We start from the raw sequence: 12,721 nt of genomic DNA on the forward strand, positions 1-12,721 counted from the left end.
TCATCTTTGGTTACTTTGATGAAGTAGCCAATCTACATTGAATGACCATTGAACAAGCCTTTCACTGGTTACACCCTTTGCTCTCCTCATGATATTTCAATCTGAACCAGAAGAAGAAGAAGAAGAAGACTAAATCTGATAAAGATTTTTTTCTTTTCATTATAATTTGATCAGTAAACTGGAGGAAGATGATGTTGAAGGGCAACAAAAAACACACACACATTGAGTTATAATTGTACACCAAAAAGGATATCAGTTGTCAGTTATTGATTTGTGATGTACTTTTTGTGCCTTTTTTCATCACATTTTGTATTTTCATCTTATAATATTATTAACATTTCTGTTGCTCTGAACATGGAATGGCAATGCATGGTGAAAGTGTGAAAATGTAATCATTCTATTTGCATTGTAATTCTATTGAATCTATTATGTATTATTGTTAGACGTTGCGATTTGAAATATTAAATAACAGAATAAAGGGAAAAGAAGGAAAAACAAAAAAAGAGAAATGGAAACAAGAAGATGCTGAAAAGTCTTCTCATGCATCTATCATCTATCATCATCATTATCATTGTGATTCCTTTTTCTTCTTCTCGGAATATTCAGATTGAAAATGATAGAAACTCTATCTTTCCTTTGAGAAGGTAAAGATTTTTTTGTTTCAATTTTTTCTCCATAAAAAACAATTTCCAAGCAAAGAGTAGCTTCAGAGCGACTCAACACATTTTAGGTCAACTTTAATATTTTGGGAAATAGAGATTCAATAATTTCTTTTCAATCAAATCTTGAACTTTTTCCACAAGAATGGTTAAGATTATGAACAATTTTCAACCTTTTTGATTAAAACCTTTCAACCCTAAACAGTAACCTTTAGCTTGAAAGCAATGACTTGCTGATGAATCCATCTCATAATGAAATCTCAAGTTGAAGTAAATCATCAATGGAAGTTTCATTTCAAAACATTGAATTAATTTTCATCTAATTTCCTGTTCACATCTAAGCTTCATTTCTGTGTTCGACTCTGTGTCATTTGCTTGTTAAAAGATTATTCATGTTGCTTCGATTTTTTGTGCTTAGCGAAAATCGAATGGAAATTTTTTGGATCAATTTTGATACAATTAAATGGATAAATTGGTCGAAAAATCGTTTATCTTTTTGTCTTTCTCCTGTTTTCTGGGGTTGACCATTTCCTTACTAATCTTTTCTGTGTAAAGTTGCTTTTATTGGAGTGTTCATTTCATCTTGTAATTGTTGCCAAACTTAATTTAATTTCTGTTGGTCAAATATTAACCAGAAAAGAGCGTTAAATAAGAAAACAATTTACTTGTAATCTTGCACTTTGTGAGTCTGAAAATGATGAACAAGCTGAATAAAGCTCAACTTGATGACTGAAGTTGCACTTGCAGTTCACAGTTGAAGATAGCTTTATCAAAGTTATCATTATTGAAGTGATGTTTAGAAGTAAAATAAGTGGAAACTCAATTTTGTTGAATTTTTACGAGCAAATTCATTGTTCGATATAAACATTGAAATAGCTTTAGTACTTTAATAAATCGATTTACTTCTCTTCACACAAAGCGATTGATCCAAAGTGAACCTAATCAATGTTTGGTGTTTTCAATCTTCTAATTGTGCACACTAATAATTGATGAATGAAGGAACAAGAAAATTGAACCAAATTCAATATTCCAATGAAAGAATACAGAAAAAGACTGAAAGAGGAAAAGAATGTATTTTTTCAATGGAACACAAAATCCAAATGAAAAAAAGGTTGAGCACAAAAAGATTATCAATTTTTATCTGTTGAGCAAAAATTTGATTTTTAACTCCAACAGTGGAAAACTGTAATCTCTTGGAAAAGTTCAATTTTGGTTCAATCAAGCCTGTAATTAAACTTTTCATTCCAAACGATTTAGCCAATTGTTGGTTTACTTTGGTTGACACACAAAAAAAGGGAAAACAGGAAAATGGAGAAAAGTAATTGTTGGATAAAAATATCAATGGCTTTATTACCTACTGATGGTTATGGTTTAATCCTTTGATCAATGATATTAAATCCAAGTGTTTGTCCTCATCATTTTCACTCTCTCATGTTAATTACTTCAATCAACAATAAGTCAGTTTTATCATCAACAGGGTCACCTTTTTTCCTTCTCATCCTTGTTGTTCCTTATTAATATTGAACAAGTGTGAAGGGAAGAGACAAAGAAAAGTGGAGAAAAGATTAACACTCTGAATGATAGGAATAATGATGATGAGTGGTGATGAACGAAGAGGTTTAGGTTATCCTTTGGAAGACTTTTTAATATATAAAAATGTATATTAAAGTTGAAATGTTGTTATCACTGGATTAAGATGAACATTAGTTGAACAATGAAAAGACTCCAACACACATTCACAAGTTGAGTTAACTTTCACTGTTGATATCATTTGGTAAACTTAATCAAATGTTGATTATTGCCTGATTAATCTGTGGTTATCCTTTAGGCCTTCATTTTTAATGATTGATTGAGTTTCCCAAATAATTTAATATAAAATAATAACAGAAAGAAGAGAAAAGAAAAGCAAGAAAATGTTGAAACATTATTATATTGAGACTGGGTTTGGATAGTTGAGTTACTTGTGAGTAAACCTTTATTTACACGCAAACTAATATTTGTAATGACAACAATTGAGGCTGAAGATGATGAGGATGGCAAGCTAAGATGATGAACAAGCTGAGAGAAGGAATAATGCAAGATTAAAGAATGATATTTACTGAAACCTTCAACTGGGAGTACAGATATTTGATGATAAACCTCTGAGAAAAGTGAACAAAAAATGAATTTCTTCTTCTTCTTCTTCTTCTTCTTGCTTTTGTTTGTCTAACACACTCATCATAATTTAGTCTTAATAAGCAAATTAAAGGAAAGGTTTAATCTAAATTTGCTTTCATTTGATTGTTAACATTTAACACAATTGTTCAAGTTAACCTCACAATTTTTATTTGCTTCTAGAAATGAAATTTATCCGGTGAAATGTGAACATTGCCTGGAGATATTTTTTCACTTTTCTCAAGACAAAAACACAAAAATGAAAAGAGTTTTTCGATTCTTTTTTGTTAAGTTTAAATTGTTTTATTATCATTTTGATGGAGACAATTTGTTGTTTGCTTGTCAATGATTCAAGATAAATATCATGTTCATCATGTTTATCATGTTTATCGTGTTATTCTTGTTTCAAGTTTAATTGTTTTTCTTTTTACTCTAAACTTTGATAAAATTTTCACTACCTTTCAATGTTAGTCATTTTTTTCAGGTGAAAACATTTTCTTAGCGTTTTTGGGTTAATTTAGGTTAAGCTTTGGTTGAAAAGCTTTTTGGGAAAAAGAAAGATGATATTCTGGTGACGATCATGTTGTTGGTCAGTTTAATGAAAATTCACAATTCACTTTTTGGTAAATCCTTTTCTTGGTTGCTCATTGTTTACCATTGGACTTTGATTAGTTGATATTTTCATACGATTGAGTTGAATCTCATTTTCATTGTTCAAAATTGCGTTTAGAAGATTGATTTTTTGAAACGGATTTTCACTTGAATTGTTCACTCCGAATGATGTTTTGTTGGTAAAGTTTAAACAATTTGATGGTCTTTTTTGGTGTAAATTAATCACAGTTTGGTGTTGAAAGATTTTCGAAATTAAATTGAACAGAAATTGAAACTTACCTTTTAAAAGTTATTTTCATTTTAAATATGATTTAGTTTATAAGATTTGGTTAACTTTGCTTTTATTTGAAAGCTGTAGGTTTGTTTTACAACACTTTACTGACTGAGGAAAAGTTGGAGATTGAATGAAAATGGTTGTAAAGCAGGATTGTTCATGTTCAGAATGTTCATGAATTGTTCAGGTGGAGCCACTAAGAATTGTTTGCTTTCCATCCACAATTCATGGGCATTGGTGATATGAAATGGATACATTAAATTATGACCGAAAAGGTGATTTCAATTAATTTGATTTCGTGTTTAAGTATAAAAAATGAAATGCTTAAAAAGTGAATTTATTTTGCTGATTGTTTGGGTATAAATTTTTAGTTTAATCTTGTCTTCATGGGAGCCATTGATCTTTTGTTTGTTTTGTGTATAAGTCGCGTTTTACAGTTTAATTTTACAAAATGTTTTGCCTTCTCCACAAATCACAAGTCAAAGTCCAAAGTGGTTTGACTTGACCAGCTTCATAGAGATGGAATCTTTTGGAAATTGGAAAGTTATAGTTTAACAGAATATTCCCATAGATCTTTATCATATCCTTCATGGACATGTTGTAACAAAACTTTTCGTCGACTATCGCAGTATCTGTGAATAAGAAGAAAATAGTAAAAAATAATTAGTTGATGGAAAATAGAGAATAGATAAGAATCATTCAAAGTGTTTAGATAAATGAAGACTATACCTATACTTGTCCTGTACTTTCTGTTTGATATCAACAATATTGTCCTTAGTAATATCTCGCTCTAAGTATTCAGATAATGTTTCAGTGGCACTTTCCAAATCTTTTTGGTTGTCCTCAAAAATAATGGATTGATTATTTTTAACCAGATAATAAGCGAAAACATATGTGTACATAAGTGTTTCTCGGCACAAACAGAGAACGTCGACAGCTTTTTTGAGAAATTGTACTTCAATCCAAGACATGTTGTGTTGTTGCATCTCTTCCATCTTCTCCTTTATGGAAGCGTATAATTTGTGCTCAAACTTTAAACTTTGCATATGATTCATGTACCTATTGCAGTAAAAAAGGTACCGTTGAAGGGCTGCTCGAGATCTTTCTTGTGCATCACGGGCTGCTTTTGCTTCATGTTCATCATAACGATTGCAACTATACCTATAAGGAAAGCGAGAAAAGCTTGTAATTTCATTAAAAACAATTGAAATAAATATGAAAAATGATATGAAGAAAAACTTAATTAGTATGGTATCAGAAATATTCATGTTACTATACAAAGAGAGAATAGTTGATGTTAAAGAATATTAAAAACGGATAAGCCACGAAGATAATGGAAGAAACAGGAAATAATTAGTAAGATATTTGTTCATGCTTAGAGGGTGGATAATGAAGATGGAAAATGCTAAATAATTATTTAAAATATCTAGATAATGTTATTATATATTGATCTGTGAACCATTCAAGATTCATCCAATATGCAGTCTATAAGAGGTTGAATAACTTTAAATAGAATCAATGACCAGTTAATGATGTCTGGATTTACATTGTTTAGATTTTCATGATTGATATTTTCTTTCTAGATAAGGTGATGCTCGGGGTTAACACTGATTGAAGATGTCAATTAATGAATCCATTAAGATAATGGAGATTAGCAACACATAACATAATGGAAATGATCAATTCGTACCATGAAGTCCCGTGAGGTTCCCATGGTCCAAGGCATTGCCAACAAAAATCAGCTTTGCAGTTTTGATTTTTACAAATCATATGATTACAACCACCATCTTTTTCTATGGTGACATTACATTGAGGACATTCCTTAGTATTGGCTGCGATCCAATTCGAAGTTTCACTATCATCATCACACTTTTTCCTCCATAGTTTGAGAAGATCACATTTGACCGGCTCATGCCAATTCTCTCCACAGAGGAAACTAAAAGATTAGGAAAGAAAAAGCGGAAAATTTAATGGTCAGCAGTTATTAGATGCACGAAATAAATGAGGTCAATGAAAAGTAAATTGAAATAATGACTTACCAAAATATGGTTCCACATGTACATTTAACAGGCTGAAAATCTAGATATTGAACTTTTATACTGTGGCTACATTCAGGCTTGGGACACCACCTTAACAATCTATTGCACTTTTGAAGAGAAATAATAGAAAATTATGAAGCCATTATTATAAAGCCTACCATCAAAAAATATTGAATTATTAAGACGGTGGCGAGTGAGACTAAAGCCAGTTCTTTTGATACATACTTCTACAAAACTGTTAGTTATCAAGTGTTGGTATCTAAGCTTCACTTTGTTATCCGTGATGAGATTCATGACTGTTTGGTCATCAACAAGAATGTCACAGGCATGAGCTGCACAAGAAATTTTGTTACCCATTCCTTCTTCCATTATTTTGGTCGTTAAATAATGGTTCCAACAGTCTTTACAGAACCTATGTCCACAAGCAAGGCCAGTAAGCATCTAAAAAAATATTATAGATCAATTAGTGAGTGAATTAAGGGTTTAAAGTATGATTTAATTAGAACATACTGATGCTGGGAAGTCTCGACAACATATAATACAAGTTTCCATTTCATGGGAATACGATAGTTTCTGTGAAATAGAAAACAATAAAGTTTGATTTAATGAGAAAAGAAATGAGCACAACAATGCCATCAAGGCGCTTGAAATGTGAAATCAGATAGAAGCAAGGAGAAAAATATAATTATACCAAGGCAAGGCTGTTATTGAAAGATAGTTAAAATAAAAGAGTTTAATGTAGTTAGAGTTTGATTTACCTTGATTTGCTGATTATTGTATGCTTCAGCTGGGTCAATGATATGAGCTTCACTAAATAATGGCCCTCTATCTCCATCGTAATATCTTTCATAGAGCTTTTCTTTGTCCCATTTAAAATGATTCAAAAGAATTCGGGTTATAGTTGGCGGAAGCTGTACAACATTGTTAACTTCTTTAATACAATCCTGCATATGTTGCATAATTTGCTCAGTGGTCAATACTTCAAACGGAAAATCTTCATCAAAGTCCATCTTATCTTTGCTTGACATATTAGCAGAAACTGTAGGTTCTGAGTCGAGTAACGCAACAGAAAGTCCATCGTCATCATCACCACCACTTGATTCATTACCAGAGTCATCTTCATCTTCTTCTTCTTCTTCTGACTCATTGTAAAGTACTTCTTCCTCGGATTCCATGTTAGATCACCGGTTTACTAGTATGAGCAAGAAAGCCTAATCTAGTCAAAAGCAATCAATAAACAGTAGAAAAAAGGAATTTGGAGAAACACAAAAGGTTGATTGAATGCTTAATAGCAAAAGGACTATGCAGAAGATTTTTAGTCGATCGTCTGATACCAATAAATGGATCGTCTAATACTGTTGTTGTAATGGTGAACGATGGTGATGATGATACTTTTTATGAAACCTGAAAAAACCAAGAAATTGATAAGCACAAAAAATTAATTAAAAACAGACATAATCAAAGATTAAAGAAACTATTCAATTGCTCTTTGAGCTAAACTAACTTACAGTGTTGTTGGGAAAAAAACAATGATCTTGCTTCTGCGTTTGCACAAGCGTACAAGCAGCGATCTTCTGCGGATTTTATAGCTTCCTGTTAAATAACCAAACTCTTACATTACCTGCTAAACCTTCGTCTCTTCTGTTAGTTACTGACCGTATTCAAGATCAAAATGCCAATCCAATCTATTAAAGCAAGACAAATCTATGACAGCCGAGGCAACCCCACTGTTGAGGTTGATCTTGTCTCCGATAAAGGTAAGATTATACAATTTTTGTCTATTAAAGCTCGTTTTTGTTTTAAATAACCTTTAAATTTTCATTTTAGGTTTGTTCCGAGCTGCGGTACCTAGCGGTGCTTCAACTGGTGCTCACGAAGCAGTTGAACTTCGAGATGGTGACAAAAGCAACTACTTGGGAAAAGGAGTTCTTAAAGCCGTTCAAAATGTTAATGAGAGTCTTGCCCCTGCCATTGTTGGCAAGTTCGAACCTACTCAACAAAAGGAGATAGATGAATTAATGATTAAATTAGATGGTACTGAAAACAAAGGAAAGCTCGGAGCTAATGCTATTCTTGGTGTTTCACTTGCTGTCTGTAAAGCTGGTGCTGCTGCTAAAGGTGTTCCATTATACAAACACATCGCTGACTTGGCTGGTAATAAGGATATTATTTTACCAGTTCCAGCATTCAATGTTATCAATGGTGGTAGCCATGCTGGTAACAAGCTTGCCATGCAAGAATTCATGATCTTGCCTACTGGAGCTAGTTCATTTACTGAAGCCATGAAAATGGGTTCTGAAACTTACCACCATTTAAAGGCTGTAATCAAGAAGCGTTTCGGTCTTGATGCTACTAGTGTAGGAGATGAGGGAGGTTTTGCACCCAATATCTTGAACAACAAGGATGCCCTTGAATTGATCAAAGAGGCTATTAGTAATGCTGGCTACATTGGTAAAATTGACATTGGTATGGACGTTGCCGCATCTGAATTTTACAAAGATGGTAAATATGATTTGGACTTTAAAAATCCAAAATCTGATCCCAGCAAATGGATTTCACCTGATGAGCTTGCTAAGCTTTACAAAGATTTCGCCGCTGATTATCCAATTGTATCAATTGAGGATCCCTTTGATCAAGATGATTGGGAAGGTTGGAGCAAGTTCACTGGAAGTGTCGACTTCCAAGTTGTTGGGTATGCTTTCTATTTTTTTATTCATCTTTTCTTTTAGCTAACCATGACCTTGATCGTTTACAATTGATTGCATTTGCTTATTTATGATTTCTGAATCTTCTTTTTTTTATAGTGACGACTTGACAGTCACCAATCCAAAACGTATTCAAACCGCAGTTGAGAAGAAAGCTTGTAACTGCTTACTTTTGAAAGTTAATCAAATCGGAAGCATCAGTGAAGCAATTGAAGCGTAAGTTGAATCATTCTCTTTGTTCATTTCTCATTACTTTTTGCGTGTCATCTTGTTTTTCTTGCGATTAAACCACTTACTTATGTGTTTTTTTATCAATATCTGTTTTTTTTCTCATTAGTCACCTTCTGGCTAAATCTAATGGCTGGGGAACAATGGTTTCTCATCGATCCGGTGAAACTGAAGATTCAACCATAGCTGATATTGTTGTTGGTCTTTCAACTGGACAAATCAAGACCGGAGCTCCATGTCGATCTGAAAGATTGTCTAAATATAATCAAATTCTGAGAATAGAAGAAGAATTAGGATCTGGTGCTAAATATGCAGGAAAAAGCTTCCGAAAACCTCAGTGACCTTAAATCCATTTTAAAGGTCAAATAAATTCTATGTGAAAGTGATATGAAATTGTGGAAAAATGATATCTAGCAGATCAAATCAGTTTTTTTGTTCTTTAAAATTTAGCTTATTATTCAACTCTATATATCTATTATTATAATTGTAGTCTTGGGTAAACTCACCACATAAATTACATATAAGATAATTCCAAATTCAATTTACCAGGTAAATATTCAAAAGCCTATTAATCAATATAAAGCGTGAAACTATATATTTTAATTCTAGTTGTGTATCAATGATCATTTATCGTTCTCTACTGCTCGATAAATGCAGAATCTTAGAGAGATATTATCAGGCCGGACAAAAAAGGTTGTTTTTAAAATGCTTCAAAAACAGCTCAGCAAATCAATTTTTTGATTTTGTTTCTCCAATACACTGGTGAACAACAAATCAAAATTTAACTCTTATTCACTAATTCTAATCAATTGGGAACTATTTTCTTTTCCCTCATTAGTCAATTTAATTATTATTTCTATTTCTATTACTAGTTATTTCTAATTGTGTGATTTTGGTGTTGGGTTTCCGTTGGTCTCCTTTGTTTCTCCTTTTTTTGTTTAAATTCAAAAATCTTTACATTATAAAGACATACTTAATATTTGTACCTTTTAGTAAACAATTTAACCAATTTAATCAGTTTAAATCATAATCATAGAAATTTGATTTCCTGTTTTCGTATTGTTTCTGATTCTAAGTAATTACCTAGGTAAGTTACTTGTTTGGATGGATGAATTTCAAATCCCGGTGATCACCTGATTAACAGTATTGGAGTCGCTCTTAATATTAAGCTGCGATCGAATAGCTGTTTTCAATTGTTTCAATCCTTTACCTTCTTTTACTCTAAAATAACTTGTCATTTCATCTCCAGCCCTGAATATTCAAAACCTGAATTTATCTTAAATGTATACAACATAATGTTGTTATTATCAAAAGGAGTGAAAAAATATGTATGATTATTATAATTTCAAATTACATTTAGAAATGACTTCTTACGACTGTTTTCTCAATTATTTCATATTTCTTTTTCAAATTTCAGAATCCAAAATCCTTTTCGGTAACACCACAATTGATTTCGGCCGGATTCAAGGTTCTGAAAATAAAGCTAACAGACTTAGGATTTCCATGTTACTGTTTCTGATTGAATTGCATTAAATCATTCATTTACATTGTGAAATAATCCAATAATTTTTTATAATCCCTCGATTTGGATAAGTTTTTAGTCATCCTAATCAAAGTAAAATAGGATACGACAATCAACTGTATCTTTGACAACACTTATTATAAAAGCACAGTTTAATCTAGAGTAACTTTTGATATCTCCGATGAATATTATTATAGATGAACTACAAAATCACTTTACTTTACTACTTTACATACTTTATTCACAAAATCACTAAATTGGAATAAAAAAAGTTGCATATTGATTACATTGCATCACGGATCGTTTGTCAATTGTCTTGATTGATTGATTGATCGGGAAATTGAAATACAGGGCATTTCAGCTAATTTTACCGTTGTAAATTGGCTATATCTTTGCTCCTGAGTGAACTTGAGGTTTGATATTTTGTTCATGGAAATTTGGGCGATACTCAATTGTCATATTTCAAGGTCAAGGTGATTCAAGGTCATTGCGTTATTTGACCTCTAATTGATATTTAAAGGTCATTTTCTAAGAGCCCAAAAATTTACAGATTGGTTGATGCTTACTACGAGTTGTTATCTTAAACCGTTGAAAAGATGAATGCATTTTGCTTGTAACCAATTGATCGACACAGCAATGTGTAAACACCCATATCTTGCTACCAGAATGAGTTATGAACATGTCACTGGCATCAACCAATCTGAAAATTTTTGGGCTCTTAGAAAATGACCTTTAAATATCAATTAGAGGTCAAATAACGCAATGACCTTGAATCACCTTGACCTTGAAATATGACAATTGAGTATCGCCCGAATTTCCATGAACAAAATATCAAACCTCAAGTTCACTCAGGAGCAAAGATATAGCCAATTTACAACGGTAAAATTAGCTGAAATGCCCTGTATTATACCTGCTTATAAATAACTACAAAAATCAATTTAATATGAATTATAGCTCATTCAAGGCATTTACTCTTTCATCGATTTACTTGCAAGGCGTTTGTTTATTTTATTACATGTTGGAAAATTGATTAATTCAAACCTTTGTTGTCAAAATGAGTTCATCTCTTTGATGTCAAGAAAGTTCGTTAGGGGCGGATGATCGAAATATGCTTGGAAATATCGGGTTTTCAAATTTTATTGTCATAGTATCTCACTTTGAGCTTCTGTAATAGTCTTTGGTAATTTTTGTGCTTAAATGTTTATCAAAAATGCATAAGTTAATTGCCATTAATGCTAAAATCAAAAATCACCATGAAGCCGGTTTATCGGCACATGCTTTAGCAAGCAAAAATGAATTGAAAAACTGTTTATAAGTGGATTAAACGTGATCCTATTAATGATTTTGAGGTTCATGCAGACAGCTCAGTTAATAAATCGACTTAAGCAAAAGTCGTTTATCTTACCAACGGATCATGTTTTCGACTTAAGGCCGACAACAACCAAGCTGTGAAAGTTTGCACTTTCAAAATGACTTTCAAATGTCATTTAAGGGTTAAATAATGGAGTGATATTGAGTGCTCAAAAAGATGGTTCTCAAAACGTACTATACCTGAGAACGATCCGATTAAAGATCGACCCGGATCGACCCTTCATGTACCGATCCGAGCTTGATACGATCTTTTTGCGTAACGATTAATCAATCCTTTTTTATCTTATATTCATCATGTTTTTATCGGTCGAAAATGACAAAAATGAGATTATTTGAGAATTTTATTTCATTATTGAGCATAAATATGAAAATTATTTGCCTAATTGCTACATTCATAAGAAAATTGATAATAAAAGTAAAAGGGGTATGCCTCATGAAATACTGACCCTCGTCAATTTTGAAAAAACCATGATTTTATGATAGACATCATTAAAAAACTATGTTAGATCTCATCAAGAGTTCTGTAAAGTGTCGCGTTCGGTCACAATTTCGCTCTAAAGTTGAAACGTTTTTCATTGATATCTTGGGAACAAAACATGATAGAGTTCTAAAAATTCCACTAGAAGACTAATAATCATATGCACTTTGTTATGACAAAAGATTCATCAAAGGTCACAGAAAAAAGTTGATATTTTGCGCCCTTGTTTTCGATTGAGCGAGTAGCATCAACTTTTTTCTGGGGCCTCGGACGAATTCAATCTTTTGTTAGTAGTATAAAGTATATTGAATTTTAAGGAATTTAGTCGAAGTTTCATCTGAATTTGGCGATTCGTTTTGGAGCTAGAGCTTGTCGACAATAATGCGGCCACTCGTATAACTGGTGAACTACGTAGTTTATCCAAAAAATCTCGCGTCAGGCTATAGCCAGCATTGTAAAGCATAAAAATTGATCAAAATTCTTCCTGACGCAAAGGTACTCAAACGCGCACCGTTCGAAGTTTAATGACCTTACGGCTATAATATGTGAACCAGGTGCTTTAGAGAAAAAATCTTTCGTCAGTCAGTGGAAACTAACATCAAAGATATTTTTACGAAATTTCAGAACTCCAATATGTTTTACTCCCAAGATAACAATGAAAAACGTTTCAACTTTAGAG

General features: G+C 32.2%; 2 protein-coding genes and 1 long non-coding RNA gene across 4 annotated transcripts; 2 read left to right on the plus strand and 1 right to left on the minus strand.

Moving 5' to 3' along the window:
* Positions 1–4,015: 4,015 nt before the first annotated feature.
* LOC107360211 (E3 ubiquitin-protein ligase ARIH1) lies at positions 4,016–7,229 on the minus strand. Of its 2 annotated transcripts, none has more exons than XM_015926838.3 (7): positions 6,497–7,229; positions 6,249–6,311; positions 5,964–6,179; positions 5,739–5,845; positions 5,390–5,635; positions 4,429–4,860; positions 4,016–4,331 (listed from the first exon to the last, which is right to left on the minus strand). In XM_015926838.3, exons 1-7 carry the CDS (start codon positions 6,911–6,913, stop codon positions 4,244–4,246), a joined length of 1,569 nt encoding a protein of 522 aa, XP_015782324.1. In that variant the 5' UTR covers positions 6,914–7,229; the 3' UTR covers positions 4,016–4,243. The 2 variants fall into 2 exon arrangements, with proteins under 2 accessions (XP_015782324.1, XP_015782323.1); XM_015926837.2 differs by having other exon boundaries at positions 4,429–4,881.
* A 135-nt stretch (positions 7,230–7,364) lies between these two features.
* On the plus strand, positions 7,365–9,274 carry Eno (alpha-enolase). The gene is made up of 4 exons (XM_015926849.3): positions 7,365–7,495; positions 7,566–8,430; positions 8,543–8,659; positions 8,781–9,274. The coding sequence occupies exons 1-4, from the start codon at positions 7,411–7,413 to the stop codon at positions 9,010–9,012; spliced, it is 1,299 nt and encodes a 432-aa protein (XP_015782335.1). The 5' UTR covers positions 7,365–7,410; the 3' UTR covers positions 9,013–9,274.
* A 473-nt stretch (positions 9,275–9,747) lies between these two features.
* On the plus strand, positions 9,748–10,170 carry LOC149094267 (uncharacterized). Its single transcript, XR_016199345.1, has 2 exons — positions 9,748–9,999; positions 10,089–10,170. It is a non-coding gene; the product is annotated as an uncharacterized LOC149094267 (long non-coding RNA).
* Positions 10,171–12,721: the final 2,551 nt, after the last annotated feature.

Source organism: Tetranychus urticae, chromosome 2, assembly GCF_039701765.1.
Source record: "Tetranychus urticae isolate SD_2017Ah chromosome 2, NJAU_TeUrti_SD_1.0, whole genome shotgun sequence".
Lineage (NCBI taxonomy): Eukaryota > Metazoa > Arthropoda > Arachnida > Trombidiformes > Tetranychidae > Tetranychus > Tetranychus urticae.

What these genes read in the sequence shown, in the direction of transcription:
- LOC107360211 (XM_015926837.2), bottom strand. Translation starts at nt 6,913, where the DNA reads ATGGAATCCGAGGAAGAAGTACTTTACAATGAGTCAGAAGAAGAAGAA. An exon ending in GTCGAGACTTCCCAGCATCA is followed by an intron (nt 6,180 to 6,248) that starts GTATGTTCTAAT and finishes ATATTTTTTTAG; the next exon opens with ATGCTTACTGGCCTTGCTTG. An exon ending in TAACTAACAGTTTTGTAGAA is followed by an intron (nt 5,846 to 5,963) that starts GTATGTATCAAA and finishes TCTCTTCAAAAG; the next exon opens with TGCAATAGATTGTTAAGGTG.
- Eno (XM_015926849.3), top strand. Translation starts at nt 7,411, where the DNA reads ATGCCAATCCAATCTATTAAAGCAAGACAAATCTATGACAGCCGAGGC. An exon ending in TGATCTTGTCTCCGATAAAG is followed by an intron (nt 7,496 to 7,565) that starts GTAAGATTATAC and finishes TTTTCATTTTAG; the next exon opens with GTTTGTTCCGAGCTGCGGTA. An exon ending in GTCGACTTCCAAGTTGTTGG is followed by an intron (nt 8,431 to 8,542) that starts GTATGCTTTCTA and finishes TTTTTTTTATAG; the next exon opens with TGACGACTTGACAGTCACCA.